This window comes from Rousettus aegyptiacus, unplaced genomic scaffold (assembly GCF_014176215.1).
Source record: "Rousettus aegyptiacus isolate mRouAeg1 unplaced genomic scaffold, mRouAeg1.p scaffold_m13_p_11, whole genome shotgun sequence".
In the NCBI taxonomy this organism is placed as follows: domain Eukaryota; kingdom Metazoa; phylum Chordata; class Mammalia; order Chiroptera; family Pteropodidae; genus Rousettus; species Rousettus aegyptiacus.
In genome coordinates, this window is record NW_023416286.1 from 8,694,179 (window position 1) to 8,711,928 (window position 17,750).

The 17,750-nt window shown below is 45.3% G+C and overlaps 1 protein-coding gene across 7 annotated transcripts in view; it reads right to left on the bottom strand.

Moving 5' to 3' along the window:
• STARD13 (StAR related lipid transfer domain containing 13) overlaps window positions 1–17,750 on the bottom strand; it is a 468,661-nt gene that overhangs the window by 17,856 nt on the left and 433,055 nt on the right. For all 7 annotated transcript variants that reach the window (XM_036228476.1, XM_036228474.1, XM_016118938.2 and 4 more), the window contains 3 exons: window positions 6,695–8,046; window positions 5,364–5,537; window positions 4,039–4,198 (listed from right to left, as the gene is read on the bottom strand). In XM_036228476.1, coding sequence (XP_036084369.1) covers window positions 4,039–4,198; window positions 5,364–5,537; window positions 6,695–8,046 — 1,686 coding nt within the window. The remainder of the gene's footprint in view (window positions 1–4,038; window positions 4,199–5,363; window positions 5,538–6,694; window positions 8,047–17,750) is intronic.

Consider the following 17,750-nt stretch of genomic DNA (forward strand, 5'->3'; position numbering starts at 1 on the left):
TATGAAGTGTCTTCTCAGCATCATTGGGCTTTTAAAACTTACCGCTGCCTTAGAAGAGGTTGGGTATGAAGACTGCATTAGAATTCACATTTTATCTAACCAATATTAAACCTCCTTCTTGGCACTCTGCTCATGCTAATCCTTCCACTACCTAATGATGTTTATCAGGACCTCCACTTTCTTTTCTTTAGAAACGTGCTCAGCTGACGATGAAAGGTTGGCTTTATTCAAGAAGAAAGGGCGCTCGGAATGGCATGCGGCGGCTTCTGCTTCTGCGCTCTGAAGGTTTGGCCTCCCCTTGCCGTGACCTCGTGTTCATTACGAGCGGGGTAGAAACCACCCTTCCACGCACAGTTGATTTAGGGCAGAAATAGCAGCTCAGCCGGCAAAGCGAGGCCCCTCTCACACACTGCTGTATCTGAATACAAATGGCTCCTAATTGAAAGCTAGACTTCCTCGTTTCATCTGCAGCCAGTTGCAAGGGCTGAAATGGACAAACGGTGCTTCGTCACATAGACCCTGCACCTGGGAGCGTAGGCGGTGACGCGTGGGCGGTGTTTCAGGGCTCTGCGTTCTGCCGTCTGTGATGGACGCTTCTGCTTCAGATGGGTGTGTAGCAGGCAGCAGGGGGAGGGGCCCGGCTCATGGCAGGACACCTCCCCCGTCGCAGTCTGGGGCAAAGCCTCGGAGAGTCCTGGGTGGTGGGGCCAGGGGACCGCGTGGAGGGAGGCAGCACAGCGGCCAGTCCCGTGAGGTCTGGAGGGAGGGTATTCTGAGCTGGCCAGGCTCCTACGACCCTGGGGCTGAGCTCTCGAGATCCCGCGCAGACCTGCACTTGTCAGGTCAGAGGAGAAAGAACACTGGCCCCGGGTTGTGTCCGCTCCCTCCTTGTTGCTCCTGCTCCCTCTTTCTTTTCTGATTCACTCATTTTTATTTGCTCTTGGTTGCCCGGAGGCCTCCAGGACGGCCACCCACTTGAGCCAGGTTTCTTTGATTCTTCCTTACGTGTCTCTGGTTTTCCCTGGTTTCTCTTCCTGTTACCACCCCATTCATCACATGGCCCAGAGGGGTGGCTTCTAGGTGCTTTCCACACTCTGCGATGACGAAGGGGAGGGACACACAAGGCGGGAACTCTTGCCGGGGCTGAGCGCTTCATAAGGTGTGACCGGCGACGGTGGAGTCCCTTTGATGTCTCATATAGTCTTACTTTTGGCTGATTCCAGAGAGGGTCACCTTATTCATTTTGGTTACACTTAGAATCGGTATTTGTATCCTTGCAATGAGTCTTTTTCCTACAAAGCGTTGCCAGTATACTATGTGTCAGTGTGGCATTCTTTCAGATTTAAAAAAAAAAAAAAAGTTATGAGTTTGCTGTGGGGACTGGGCATGAGCCACCGAGCAGGGACTGAGGCGGTTTCTGTGCTCGCTTTCTTCTCTATTCATACGACTCTTGCTTCAAACAGGAGACTGGACCCAATAACGGCAGTGACGCGGGTGCGGCACATTCTTCAGAACCTCTACGGGCACAGCTGGCACCCGGTCTACACGGACGACGACGGGTGAGCAGGGCGGCGGCATGACCATTCATTCATTTATACCCAATTTTGATCAAAGAGGAATTCAAGGTGAGTTACGATGATCTATAAAGTGCAATAAGATCCAACTAAATTAAAGATAGTAGATAAGGAAATTAGAGTTAAAAAAATAAAGATAAGGGTAGCTGAAACTAGGAATAAGGTAGACATACAACATTTGTGCCAAAAAATCACATGTATTTTCTACAGGCAGAACACATATCGGGCTCCAATATTTCCAGCAGCCAATACAGAGAGGAAAACATATCCAGTTGAATAAGTCTGGCTGTATTAAATATAGAAAAACAGATGGGTTGTCCAAAAACAACACGATGCTTTCAGATGCTGGGGCCAGAGGAAAAAATTCTTTCATTCTCACAAAGGACACTACATGATATAATGATCAACATCATCAACAAAATCCTGATGGTGAATTCATCAGTGAGCTGTTCAGGGCCACTTCTCTAAGTGACCTTCAGTGCTGGACATGGCATCATCCCAAAGTCCACCAGGGATAAGCAGTTCCAGGGGGTGGTAGTAGGGTGAAAAACTTGGACTCTGGAGCCAGGCAGATATATTCAAGCAAGTGCTGGCTCTGCCATCGCTGCCTAGGAGATAATGCCACCTGGGGGTGGGATGGGGGTGGGGGGAGGATGTGGGGTTAAATGAGGCAATGTATGCAAAGCACTTAGCATAAGCCTTGAAACTTGCTAGGCACTCAAGAAGGATCTCGTTATTGAACTAATGGCACAGATGTGGCTTGAATTTCCTGTAGACATTCCTGAACAAATACTGTTTTCTCTTAATAGAGTTTTTGCTGATAAGCGTTAGCTGGCCATTCATTAGAATGTCTGGAACAAAATATTTTTTGTGCTTGGTGAGACACAGAGCCAAAGACTCTAAGGGAATCAGCCATGAGGGGGAATGAGTCTTATGTATCCTTATGAAAATTAAGAAGCTTGGAAAAACACTTGTCTGAATAAGGCCACCCTCCATAAAACACAGTCTTGACTCTATACTAAGAAACAGACAAAAATACAATCAGGACCACAGAATCCTCTGCCAAAGGGCATGGGTGTAGTACTTTTAGGGCTGTAAAAGGAATTACAGGTGCATTTCCAATTACTCACCTGAGCCCACCCCTCCAGAAAGTTTTCTCGGTAAAATACCCATAGATCATCTATGTGTGTTTTTGGTAAAAGCTCTAAAATTTAAAAAATAAAATAAAATAAAACTTTAAAGCTTAAGTAACCAGATTCATTGGTTTGCTCTATTGGGATGTAACCCACAAGTCCATGCTGAGGCTTCTGCCTGAGGTGAGCCCCACAGTTTCAGACGAGCGGTCTGTTGCCCCTTCTTTCTGAGCAATAACAGCCATGCTCTTATGGCCATTTCTCAAAATGAAACAGCCATCACCACACCGGCAAAAACAGCGACCGCTCCTGCTGACCACTATGACATCTAAACGTGGAAATGCATCTACTCGTATGCCCTCCGTTTCAGGAGTGGGAAGGGAAAAGGGGATCATACATTTGGTTGAAGCGAAGCTGGCTTCCAATGAAAAAGTTAAACCTATCCTGCTCCGCTGAAAACCGGGATCTGATTGGTCAGGAGCCCATTCCAATTCTGAGTGCGATCTTGGGACTAGGGTAGGTACCAGTATCGGTAGGCGGGATCTTTGAGTTCTTGTAGGTTAGCTCATTCCTGTCTGTCCACAGAGCCCGATCAATAAAAAGTGCAAATAATCCAGGTTTCATCTCATGCTATTGAAGAGTACAATGAACAAAAGCTGTCACAGAACAGTTCCCTGAAAAGCCCCCCACTGCTCAAGACTGCAGTTTATCAAGTGGGAGCATGGCTTTTATTTTGGAAAGAATGTCAAAGAAACTAATGGGTGTTAGCTTGGAGGCATGAAGACTTGCCTACTAAGCTGTAGGATGTGTCACATTCTGGGCCCGATCATTGTGGAGGTCCCCAAATGGTATCTCGGAGACAGAAAATGATCTCCAAATACTGTGTTTAGTGTGAGCTTTTTAATCAGCTCTACGAGAGGAGGGGATATTCAATTTGGCTGACATTGTTTTCATATCTGACCTGCCCATTTTAAAGCATTGTAAATAATATCACCTTTGCTTTAAGTTTTCCTGGTCACAGTGCTGCACTGGGACAATAATTACGAAGGAAATGCAGTCTGTAGTTTCTAGGAAACGCGAATTGGACATCGCAGCTGCAAACTATTAACATTGACTTTGCGCGGCCCCTCCAGAGTGTCTGTCATTCATGGTGCCAATGAGAAAATAGCTTCAAAGAGCTCGATACGGATGCAGCCCCCTCAAATGAAGTATCGACCTATAAAGTCATGAAGCTTTTATTTTGGGTGCAGCGTGTCCCGTCTGACGCTGGACAGATGTGCCCTGCCAGTGTACCACAAATCCCAGCCTGCGTCTGGGCACTCCCACCATACCTGATCGAGGCAGTTGCTGCGTAGGTATCTCAGGGCTTGCTGAATGCTCTGAGGCAGGGGCTGGCCCGTTCTCTGGACGTGAACTATGAGAGGAACGCCAAAGACAGTCTTGTCTTTGTAATCAGGAACTTTCATCCTCTTCATGAACTTTGGAACCGACCTAGAATTCACAGAAACCAGGTCATCAAGCCTCCTGGGGCCCACTGTGGGGCGAGGCTATGAAATCAAGCAAGAGGGAAGCCAAGCTTTTGTTGGAATACCCAACAGACAAAGGAGAGTCCAACATTTCTTTCTTAATTAATCACAGTCCATGGAAGAACTGTGTGTGCCCCTCGCCTATGTTAGAACTCTAACTATTAAACAGCATGATTCATGTTAACAGATGGATTTATGGCTCTGTTTTGAAGCTGAGTGTTCGACTCTCTAATTTAATCGTGACTTACACACCTCTCAAGTAATAAACACTTAAAAGTCTCCAACGAGACACAACAAATTTACAACAAGAAGAATTAATTTGGTTGCGTTGGGGGAGAAACGAGAGGAGAGATGATCAAACACATTTCTTGGCTATGGTTTTCTAGAACCAGTTGTCGTTTTTAAAGAAAATTTTAATACACAAGCATATATTAATACTTGATTATGTAACTCAGAAGTTTCTAAAATGTTTTTTTTAATAAAAGCATTGCCAATTCTTTTACATATATAACATGCACCATGGGACAATTAGTGACGCATTTCATCTTTTTTCAAATCCACCAAATCATCTGAAATAGGTCCACATTCGAATTCCAACGTACGCTTTAGTCAGTCCCTATTACAAAGGTTTGACTACACGGTCTTGTTTTGATCTGCTAGTGAAATAAAAGTGGACATGGACTTGAAGAACTAAATGCTCTTTGAATGAATCAGCGGTCTGAGTGTCAAGCCCTGCGTTGGCCTGAAGGTACAAATGACAGATGTTTCCTTGCAGATGGCCAGAATTATTTATGATGAGTTTATTTTTAATTCTTCTGTTCATAGTTAATCACCCTTTACTTGTCTTTTGTCTTTCTTGGAGGCTGACTGTCTTCCCTGAATACCAGCAGAGAGCTACAAATAACACCGTGCTTCCTGCAGGCTGCCCCCCTCCCCCTGCCCCGCTGAGGCAGCCCAGGAGGCGGACGAAAAGGCAGGACTCTGGGCATTATTTTCAGGAGGTCAGTAGTGAGGGCGACGAAAGGGTTCTTTGGAAATCAGAAACCAAATACGGAAGCCTTTGCAATCGCACACTTAGCTCTAGGACAAACGACGGACTCCCAAGCGAACGTGCAGAATGGGCTACGTACCACGTCCAGCCATGTTTGTTGGACATGGAGTGTCTCTCCATGATGGCCGTGAGGCGAAGCAGGGAGAAGCGCTGGAGCAGGTTCAGCTGGCCGGCCGTCTGGTTGCTGATGTGGGGCGACGCGGTGGACGGCTGGGGCTGGTGGGAGAGCTGGAAGCTGTTCCATCGGAGTCGCCTTTACCAGAAAGACCGACCGTCAGAGATGCAGTCACAAAGTGGCCATGGTACCGGGGAACACAGGAGGTCACTAATTTTTTAAGTAGCTAATCAAAATAGTTTCTGAGCCACAAAAAATCACAAAGTAAATGGAACAGAAGACACGAATGTACAGAACAGACCTAAGAAACGATTTATTTCCAAGTCTGATAAACCTGGAAAAGAATCATTATCTGGTTCAATAGATTTAAATGAGTTGCATAGTACGTTTTATTTGTTTATTCCTAAATTCATTCCCAGTGTTGAAAGCAGCTGAGACTGTGTACGTGTGTGTGTGTGTGTGTGTGTGTGTGTGTGTGAGAGAGAGAGAGAGAGAGAGAGAGACACACAGACACAGACACACAGACAGATAGACAGATGGGAAGAGAGACAGAGAGACAGAGAGAAGCGAGAGATTTCAAATGTTTGGTAGTTGTAGAATATTTTCGCTTTGCCCTCCTGGCTCTGTACTCTCTTCTTTGGTGTTAAGACGGAGCCTCAAGGTGACAAGCACAGATGAAGCAGTCCCGAAGTGATGACACGTCAGTGAGTCCCAAGAGACATCACTGCCTCAACTAGAAACCCAGCAGCACACACGTTATTACTCTTTCTACGAGCTAGCCCTGCCCAGGGATATTTTTCTAGGGTGCTTCTGAAACGGTATTTGTAAAACAGCTTTTATGTACTTTGTAATTGGCGTTTTAAAGCCAAAATAAACTTATAAAATACACACCTTAGATTTCAGAATTTTCTCACAGAATTTTTTAAAAAGTTTAACATTTGGGGTAGAGAGCTTTTAATGAATACTGTCTCAAGGTCATGGGAAACACCTGTGTACAGGCCCTGGGCCTGTCATCAGTGATACTCTACAGTGCCTTGCTATATAAGCTCAATTTTTTTTTTTTTTTGAATAAAACTAAGATTGAATTAAGGGTAAACACTCAGAGAAATGAATGAGAGTTAACATGGATTCGATCACCATATTAACTGAACAAAAGACATCTGTTCAGATGACCGTTAGCCACATATATCACGAAGAACAGGCATTTGGTACCCATTCTCTAAATGTTTGTTAAATAAAGAGATGGATTATCATGAAGTGGATTCAATATCATTTCAGAAAATCACGCCACCAACCTGTTCGGCCTGGTCAGGGAGGCGCCGACGCCGGAATCTCTCCTTTCTCTGACGCCAGCGGCCTCCGACTCGTTAAGCGAGGTTCCGTCTCTCTCCACGTCGCTGGGTGTTGTCCGCCCCTCGGAGACAGAGTTGCCTTCGAAATCGAGGGTGATCTGATTAGGGGATGAGAACGGGCACGGGCCAGGTTTCCCCACCAAGGCGTCGTGCGTCTGCAGCTCAGGCAAGACGTTCTTGGACCAGTCATCCACCACCTCCTGGAGCCCGCTGACGTGGTGCAGGATGTCGTCTAAGTGAGGGAAGAGATCGTCCTTCTCCAAGTCCAGAAGGTCTCCGGTGCTGGCGTACAGATGGGAGCCCGGGACGTTGTCGTAGATACTGACTCGACTCGCTCTGTGGCAGGACGCCATGAGCCCAGGCTCCCTGGGGCCAGGGCCCTGCTGTCTGCCCAGGGAGATGCTACCCGTCCTCCAGTTCACCCCGTTGCTGTTGTCCGTCGGCGACAGGCTTTCGATAGACAGGGCCTTGGGGAACGTGCCTGGCTTGTGGTCCTTAGGCACGTGCACCACCAGGTTCTCCTGGGAATGATACTCCTGCGTGTGGTTCTCGTCGCCTGCCTCGCGCAGCGCGGTCCCCGCCAGCACATCCAGGTCTTCCAGGTACATGCCCCCGCGCTTGCTGGCCTCCTGGCACTTGCGTTCCTTCGGGCCGGGCGCGCCCGGCGCCCCGCCGCTGTGCTCCCACGGGCCGCCCCGCCCGCTGGCGCACGGGGGCCCCGGGGTGCCCGCAGCCGGGCGCGCGCTCCGGAGCTCTCCGTTGGGAATCCGCACGCACTGCATGGCCTTGACGGCCTCCGGCTCCTGCTGCAGCACCGGGCCGCTGATGGCCAGGCCGCCCGTCCGCCCCGGCCCCTTGGGCCTGCCCGCTGCCCCCTTCCCCCGGAGCGTCTCCATGCGCTTCAAAAACGATTTGGCTCTGGCCCTGCTGGGTTTCTCATTCTTGGCGGGGAAAGCGCAGCCGAGGACGTCCCTGGGGGGCGGCGCGGGGCTGCCGTCCAGCGCGCCCGGGCTGTCGCCGCAGTCCTGCCCCGGGCAGTCGCACGCCTCGCCCGCGCCCTGGCCGCCCGGCGCGCCGCGGCCGTCGCTGCCGCCGCTGCTCTCGCTGTGCACGGAGCAGACCTCGGGCTCGCTCAGGTCCGTGAGGACACTTTCACTGCTGGTCGTGTTCCTCATCCTGACGTCCCCCGCGGGGAACGGCGTGTGGAGGTCGTCCACGCGAGACCACCGGCGGCTGGTCCTTTGGAAAGTCCATTTGTTACTGATGCAGAGGTTTTCTTCGTCCGAGTCGTCACCCTGAAAAACATCGACGAGAACGCGCATTGACAGGTGGCTGGGATGAAACGGGTCGCCGGGGTCGCGCAGGCCCAGAGCTCCCTCCCCCACTCCGTTCACACGCCCTCTGGGTCCCTTGGGTACCTTCCCTACGGCTCCCACCGTCACCCACCGCCCCGCACACCCTCTGCCTCCCAGGTGGCTAGAGCATCTCCTCCCAACCTGCCATGTTTTCTTCCTCTGAACTGTCATAGCCTCCGAATGGCTCCTTCCTCTCTGTTTTCCTCCACGGATCACAAAGATGGTGTAATTACCATCTGACTGGACAGTCTAAATCTAAAACACCCGTGGTTCTCTTCCTCACGCAGAAACTTAATTAATCCTGCCATGAAAGGCACTTCTTTTCTGAAGCCTCTTCTCTGAGCCCCAGGACCTATTTCCAGCTTCTTTCTCCCGATCCTCAAAGTCAACATATCTCAGAGCTGACACCCCTTATGTGAGACTCCCCAACATGATTCTCACCATCCATTCCCTGTGTAAATTAACAGCAACATTATCTACTGAATTCCTGTAAATAGAAACTCGGCAGCCCTTCTAGAGATGGTGAGCTGAGGACAGTCCCATCCAGGCTGCTCTGCTAGGGTATAAATGATAACTTCCTTCTAGGATGAACTGAGTCATCGGCTCCTTCCTCCTCCTCGCCACCCACATGACCGAGGCCCAACTCAGGTGATTTTTCGAATCTGAACCTTCATTTGTATCTTTGCTCTTGCCCTCTTTGCGCAGGCCTTTGGCACCTCTGTCGGGGTCCTTTACAGTCGAAACCTGGCTGGACTCCTTATCTCCAGTGTTTTCCCTGTCTCGACAGCTTTCCCCAGTGCAATCCCGATACGATCCCATCATTTTCCAGCTTAAAAGCCGTCAGCTTCCCTCGGCCTTCCTAAAACCGTCTTCAGTGTGGCTCTCGGCGCCCTTCACCCCGAATGCAATGTACTTGTTTTTCTTGCCCCATTGCAGCTGCACCTCACCCCATGTCCCTGTACTCTGCCCAGGGGCCACGACCATCCCCCAACACCCAGCTCTGTATAGGATTAAGAACCTAAAAGGATGTTTACATGGCCCGCTGTTGAGAATGTCCTTCCTTGACACTGGACCCTTCTTGGGTACTCGGCTCACATTCTTTTTGACACCTTCTCCGACAGCTCTAAGCAACGACCACTGTCTTCCCTGCACTCCTGTAGCATCTGGATTAGCCCTTTACTGTCACACATACTCTCAGGACAATGCCAGCTCCCACCACACTACGGGGCTTTCAATCATTACAGGTAAGCTTATCAAGAGTAAGGCCTGTGTTTCTGTTTTATTCATCCTTACATCCAGAGCCAAGTTCATAGTAACTGCTCAATCATTTTTTGTTCATAGTAACTGCTCAATCATTTTTTGTTAGGGGAGTTCAGTTTACTTTATTTTACGTTGGCATCTGGTTCTAAGACCCAAGTTCAATTCTAGTAGTGCCACTCAATGCTTATGTGACTGTAAACAAGTTGCTTACTCTCTCCAAGGTTTCTATCACTTATAAAATGGGTCTAAAAACAGGCCCCGCCTCATGGGTTCCCTGGGCGGATTAAATGAAATAATGTATTTATCCACCTTAACGTTGCAATTTAGTCTGTTTTCAAGGGAAAGTAAACAGATGCTCAGTCAGTAAATGCTGGGATGTCCTCATTCTTGTTTATTTCTTGAAAATCTAGATCAGATGGGTTGGACTAAATGACAAATTTAAATTCAAGTATAGGGTGGAGGAAAGTACAAAACCAAGGCACTAACAGAGAATTGCATGGCTTTGGGGTCACAGTGGGGAATTCGCTTTGAGTTTTAAAAGTTGTACAAAGCCTTGGCAAAAGTGTTTTAAAACTTGCATAAGTGGAAGAAACATGACTCTGGGATGATGACTCCAAATTATACTTCTTTGTAGCATTTTCTCCTTCCTTTTCCCTGTGATTGATACAACAACGTCCAACATCTGAGGGTCATTATATATCAGGCACCATAATGGGTTGAAGGTTGAGTTCTGCATTTTCATATCACATTTCAGGAAACTAGTGAGGGGAAGTCGATATTAAGTAAACGTTCTGAAAAAGCCCTTTTGGCAAATAGTTTTTGAGAAGGTAAAAGTATATGCTTTTAAAGAAACCATAGATATTTTAAAATAGAAACTACACTATTTAGTGTTGGTTCCAATGAGCTCTGTCAAGCTAGTCCAAGCTAGGTTACCGATGCTAGTAAATCACATACTAGTTGGATAAGGACTCCTTTATTTTGGTCAAGAAAAGATGCCAAGCTGGGCACTGAGGACTGGGAATGGAAAGCCTGCCCCTGTCTGCTAGGCTCTGAGAGTTTATTATATTCGCTCTGGGCATCAGGAAGATATTTACAACCCAACCAAGGCATGTGAAAAGTGGTGAACTCTTGGAAAAACAGGCAGACAGTTCAGGGAAATTTTTCAGTATTTAGAGGGTTTAAACCAAAACAAACCAATGAAAATTAAAGCAAGAATATACAAAAACAAAACAAAAGAAAAAACCCCCATTCTCCTTTAGCTCCTTACACATACAATTATCATAGTACATCCCAAAGAGTATTGACCCATTCCGTATCTTCATTTTCCTCTAGCGAAGGATCTTTTAAAGTATTGTTTGTGATGTGCAATGAGAAATGCGTTTTCCATCACAACTCAAGGCACTCATACATATTATGCTAAACAAACAAACAAAACAAATTCATGCTATTATCCTTGTTTGGACTCTGATATTTTTTTATTAAAGTATGTCAGTTTCAAGTATATGACAGTGATTCAACATTTATATACTTTACAGTCTGGTCACGATAAGTTTAGTAACCATCTGTCACTGCATGAAGTTATGATATTGTTGACTGTTTTCCCTGGGCTGTGTATGACTTCCCCACGACTTACGTATTTTATAATGGGAAGTTTGTGCCTCTCATTCCCCTCTGCCTTTTTCATCCATCCCCCCCGCCACCCTTTGAGCCTCAGTTTTGTTTGTTTATATGTTTTTTTTTTTAATTCCACATATAAGTGAAATTATATGATATTTGTCCTTCCCTGTCTGACTTATTTCACTCTGATATTTTATAATATAATTTAGTCTGCTTCCTTTTTTTAAAAAAAAATAGTCATCTAACAACCCATCAATTGGCCATGATCCACAGTACAGAAAACACACTGCGTTAGACTTTAACTTCTCTCTTCACTCAGGACCCAGCATGTCTCAGGCAGCAGACTACCCAATAATAATTGTGGAAGTGTGCTTGTTGGTTAAGAAGTCATCAGACTTCATCAGTTTTAGCTTCAATGAATATTTAGAAATGCAAAGTGGAAATCTTTAAGAGGAGTCAGATTTATGAGAAAAAGAAACACCAAACTAACTTAATTCTCCTATCTCAATGGTTTAGTACATCATGAAAATGGACATACAGTGTCTGGATTTTGGCCAAGGAACTGACAAAAGCTCTCCCAACATGACTGTGGCTGAGACGGCCTCCCATGTTGGATGCTACAGAGTTTCGTTAGTAACTGGTTCAGTAAATTCACAAAAGGGCAGATAAAAGGACCAAAAACAACTAGGGAGAGATCTCTGGAGGATGCCTCAAAGTTATGTCTGTTTTAAGAATAACGTCGATGAGCCAAGAGACCTCTTTGTTTTTAAAACGGGAAGATGAGACAGTAATTCACTAAGGGATCTCGAGCAAGGCACCTTTTTTTTTTCTCAGCTGTAAAGTGGAAATGATAATAGTACACATGTAGCATTGTCTGTCGATAGAACCAAATGAGAGTATATGTGAAAATGCCCTATAACCCTTAAAATGCAAGAAAAAACTAATTATCATTGTTGGAGACAGGTGATGTGGAAATGCAGAAAGATCTTCACAGATTTGAAAGATGGTCTGTTAAGAAGATGACATTTCATAAAGTGAAATATGAAGACCCTAACTTTAAAAATCAACTACAGGATGTGCAGGATAGAACAGACTTGGTTTAACAGCAGTTACTATCCATCGCTTTGAGGGTTGTAGTAGACTTGAGCTTAACGTGAGTTGATCACGTGACACAGCCACCAAATGGAGTCGCCAGCTTCAGGATGCATGACCAGAAGCCTGGATTTTAAGTGCCACATGTCAAGGGGCACGTGGGAAGAGGAGTGTTTCTAGAGATGAGTAATCTGAACGGCCGAGGATCTCGGAACCACAACCTCCTGTGAAAGATGATTGAAAAACCTAACCGTTTGGTTTAGAAATGAGAAACTCCGGAGCAGTGCTACACAAACCGTGGTTAAGGGGCTTCTGGGCCCCAAACCTACCAGTCTTCAGTGAGATAAGCACGGACATCGAGAGGAAACATTAAAACATTTGTCACCATTTGGCAGGGCTGTGCTACCCAAGTTCATGATCAGTAGATTAGTTTTACTGAACGGCAGTCACTATTTCAAGATGACTTTATCTACCATGACTCAAAGTTTATAATGTACAGGATCCATTGTTTCATAGAAATAAAATTGTAAGAACTAGCCAGTGGCGAAGGATTAAAGATGGCTTTTGAAAATACAGCGATAGTTATTTCCTTTTGAAAAAAAGATAACAAAGAAATACCCTACACTTTAAAAAATTACTTTCAAATCTCTTTTTTGATTTCAAAAGTTAACATACTCTGTGAGACTGGACTTTTTTTTAGGAGGACTGGTATTAAAACAAAGAAACTAAAATTTTAGATATAGATTTTTTTCCTGGGAGTAGTGTTGTCAATACAACCTAAATTATATAACAAACAAGAAATGCTGTTGTGAACACTCATAGTCACAGAGTTTGATCAAAGTCTGAATAAAGGCATTTAATATGGGGAACTGCTATTTCAAAGTAGACTTTTTGTTTAGTTACAAAAGCTGAACAATAAAAAAGTTATGAGTGCAATCATGATTCCTCATAATAATTGCCAAATGTACACTTTCAATAAAAAATGTGAATTTCATCATTCTTTTCTATTTTCCATTATATTTGTTTTGATTATTGGAACGCAATTTTGTGTCTGTCGAGTCTAATAATAAAAAAGTTTAGGCTTCTATTTTCTGTAACTATTTTTTCATTTCATATTTCCAATAATTCATTTGTACTGAATTTTACGAAAGTATCTTGGCCAGTGGCACACTGAAGATTAAAAACAAAACAAAACAAAGTCAACAGCCAGCCACTCACCACAGAAAGTCTGAGAAACTGTTTGAGATTGAGCAGAGGAAGAAAACTCTCTTTAAAGGATCAGATGGTAAATATTTTAGGTTTACAGGCCATGAAGTCTCTGTCACAACTACTCAACTCTGCCGTCGTAGCCAAAAGAATGGGTATGACTTCATTCCAATGCAACTTTCTTTACAAAAACAGGAGCAGCAGTTGGCTGATGTCACCACCTGCCTCCTCTCTCCCGCCCCGGCCACCTGTCTAGAGGATAGAGTTGAAGGGTCGATGTATGAAAGGAGAACTCTGTATTCTCTGCTTTTCCAAAGGAAAGAGCTGGCATTAGACGGGCATGTTTACACTGAATTAGCTTTTAGATTATCGTCTGAAAGATTTCCAGTAATTAGAATAAAACAAATTGCCTTGCAGAGTAGTGAACTCATTAATCACGTCTGGACAGTGACAAGCAAAGGCTGAGTGAATTGTGAGGGATGCTCTAAGACGTAAACCCTGTGGTGGATGGGAAGTTGGAAAACGCTGTGGAAGATTCCTTCCAACTCAAAGATCCTATGGTTCTGGGACATTCACAGGCAATTATCTTCAATTCAAGACTGTAATACTCTCCAGCCAAGTGAAGGGTGGAATAAAACGTAATTTTTCTCTCATTTGACTCTGCTGTCGGGAGCTGCCAGGCGGTGTCTTATTTGGTGGGAGATGCGGGGGTGTGACAGGCAGTGGGGGGTGGAGCCAGGCCCCTCCACAAGTGCAGCTCCTTGGAAATGCTGATGGCACCCGGGCTGCGAGATGCTATTGCAAGGTGGCAATCAGTCATGGTTCCTGTGTTGGCGTCCACCTTAGTCATGACATTGGAGAGCTTTATGAAAGCTACAGCTTTAACCAGAACCTTCCTTGGGAGCCGCTCTTTCTCCCGTGGGAAAGCTTAGGTAGGAGCCTTGGGTACATGTCCTTCCCTTCCCTCGTTTATCAGACAGCCCGCTGGGGGCTCCAGTCTCTGACTCCAATTCCCAGTAGAAGTCACGTCGCGTAAATACTAACTGTGATTCAGAGATTTCAGTGTTGTCGCAAAGTAAGTCGCGATTTTGTGGGTAATAATGAAAACTTTTTTTCTGAAAACAAGTAGCATTTGCATGTGCCTTGTTTTTCATTTAGATGAAGCTCTAATGTTTGTTTTTTCCCTAAAAAATGAGAACATTCTAAGCTGAAATTACACATTCTTCAGAGATAAATACTAACCAAATGCTGCCAAAGGAAGGTTGTTCTTGTTGTTGTTTTTTAAATGGAATTTGGCTATAACTTTACACTGCAAACCGGAGCCCACATATAGGAGTCCACAGCAGCAAGAGAGGCAGCTAGCTAATTCACAGTTACATAGAAATTTAGAAGTTATCTTCCATTAGAGTTACCTAGAGCTGAGTGGCCGAGTCGGCCCTGTCTGAAGCACGAACATGCCCCTTGCCACCTTGCAGGGGCCTGAAGCCAGAGGCAGGGTGACCGGTGGTGTCGCGGGCTCTCTGAAAACGCTTCTGGGCTGGGTTGTGGCCAAGACAGAGAAGCTGCTTCTCCACCTGACTCTCCCAGAGGCAGGGAAGGTCACCTTGAATCTCTGAGAGACCACTTTTCTCTTCTGCAAGGAGAAAATCTTGTGGTACTGTGTCGTGGGAGGGCCCGTGAGATTTCATTTTCCCGTGCTTTACAAGTGGCATTTGTTGCACAAGAAAGGCGCACGCCCAGCTCAGTGTGGATGAGGCTTCACCACCCTCATCTACCTGTAGACTATTTTTTTTTCTTTCTTGGGTCAAACCACCCAACCCTTCAGATTCCAATGAGAATAAATGTAACGTAGAGCAATGGGATTCATGACACGTTCACTGCGAGAGATCCAGAGATAAATTCACACGAAGAGATTAAATAAACGCTGGCCTTCGGCACAGATGGCAAAAAAACATCCCTCTAGTAACAACGGCAATAAAAATACATAACTGGACGAATTGCTAAAGAAACTCTTCCAGGTCTCCAGCCATGTTTCTAAATATCTTTGAAAGGCAAAGAGGGGTTCAAATCCTGCCTGTAATCATTCTGAGTGGCTTTGGGCAAGGTGCTAGCTTCTCTGCCCTTTCATTTCTGCATCTGGTGAGGAATGGCGCCTGGCGCACAGTCAGCACCGCGTGAGTGATGCTCCCCACACCAGTCACCAGGCGAGCTCGCGCAGACCTTTCGTAGGCCCAACAGCTCCGAGGGGAGAAGGCAGATTATGGCCCCAGACGGGCCATCGGGGATGACATTCTGCAGAATTGAGCATGTGTGGCCTCTGCAGATTAGAGATGAGGACAATATTTTTATTTTTTTGGATTGCATACAATGGGGATGGAGCTGGAAGAAATGCTGCTGCCTTAGTTTTCTTCCAAATAAACTAATTTCCAAGTGGGTTGAAGCTCCACGTGGTACTTGGTTCTCAAGTTTCACTTTTTATTTTCCATTATTTGGCCTATCCCCAGCCCATATTTATTTTTTGCATTCATTCATTCATTCATTCATTCATTTTGCAGTAAAATGAAGGAGTGGCCTACGGCTTGTGCAAGGTGCAGTTCGCGGACTCAGGGTCTCCTGCATGGCTGCCGAGCCCACAGCGCCAGGCGCTGGTCGTGACTGAGATTGACAAGTGGGTGGAGACCGCACGTTGGAATTACTTATTTGAAAATTCAGGCTATGACTCCCTAAATGACAATGAGAAGAGCAATATTTTATACAACAGCATGCCCTGGCGAGGCCTGTGGATAAGCAGGGGCTGTGGGGGTGTGGGGCACTCCGCTTGGCGTAAGGCATAAACTAAGAATGTCAGAATGCTAAAACGACCGACCAGCTCACAGAGGCGCTTTTGTGACGGTAACACGTAAATGTTATTTAAGCCTCTATCTCACATACGGGTTTGGAAATGCAAGCGACAGGGTTGGGATATAATGACTCTGCTTGGCTGAAAACGAATCATGTCATTAGTTCTGGGCATTTTCCTTTGTGGTACACTGCAGCCAAAGGTCCGTATAGGCTGCCGTATAGACCAGCCACACGCTTCAGACGTGCAGGTGTGGCCATGTTCAGTTTAATAAGAACCATGTGTTACAATCAAAACAACATCTGACCCTCACGCTTCAAACAGTCTGTGTGCTTCTCAAGGGCGCTATTCAGCCAGACAGCTGTTGGGACGTTTATGCCCACATTTTTAGTTTGTCTTCATGCTTTAATATTTCTCTGGATATTGCTTTTCACCATGTTACCTCCTTAGCTTGAATCTTTGGTTTCTAGCTCAAACACTCAATTCTTTTTAAGGTGAGGTCAACAAAAATGCACTTGCTTTTTTTTCGGTGCTATTTTAGAGCAGAAATTCAGGTTAAAGTTATTTTTAAAGATTAGGTTACCCAGGAGTGATTTAAAATCCACCGGGTTTAATGATTTCTCTGTGAAGACCAGGATAAAGAACACTTTCTTTTGACTCAAAGATGTTTTCTCTGCTTCTTCAAAGTATACTGAGGCTTGACTTGTTAACATATTGGAGATGTGAAATGAAAAAAAGCAGTTAACGATCTTCACTCTGAATTTCCTAAAAGGATCAATTTAGGGAGAAAGAGAGGTCTTTCAGTGAGGTGGTTTGGAGCCTCAGTTTTGAAGTGAGACATGCCTGAGTTAAAAAATATTATGGAAAAATAAATGATTTAACTTCTTCAAGTTTTACTTTCCTTGTCTAGCAAACAGAGAATCCCTCATGTAATGAATTAAATGAGATCGTATACAGTAAGTGTATAACATAGCTCCCAGAAAACAGTAAGTGCTCAATGAAATACAGCTTTATTTAAGAGCTGACATCTCCAGCCAAGTTTTAGAAGGAGGAAGGAGCACAGAGACTCTTAAAATTGAAGGAAACTCCTTGCAACTAAAACAAAGTAGAAGGGTCAAAGATGAGGCCGGCCCAGTATCTCGTTACTCTCTTCCCTGACCCCCTCAACTGTTGTGAAACGGACCTGCCAGGGTATAAATGCCTCAAGAAATGTGCTTGAAATAAAACGCTGTGGGAAAGAATGAAGGGAGGGATGTCTGGCATAGACCCATAGGCTCTTTTCCGTATTTTCTTAATCTACTAATCACTGTGGAGTATTGACTCTCATGCAGAGTGGATATTTACACCTTGACAAACTTCCGAAAGAGTACCATAAAGAATGACAACATATTACATTTTTATGCAAACTCTCTGATGAAAACTAAAGTGCATTGAGTTGGTGAAACAAACAGAACTCAGCCTGGGTTTATGATGGACTTATTTAACGTTATGATGGTTACGATAAAATGGGATATTGGAGAACAAGCAGAGACGGTCGGGCCTTTTGGAGCTTTACTTAGGTTTGTGTTGTTTGTAATCTATGAATGCAAAGCTTCCTCTGTGGCTATAGCCACAGTCAAGTGCAGACACC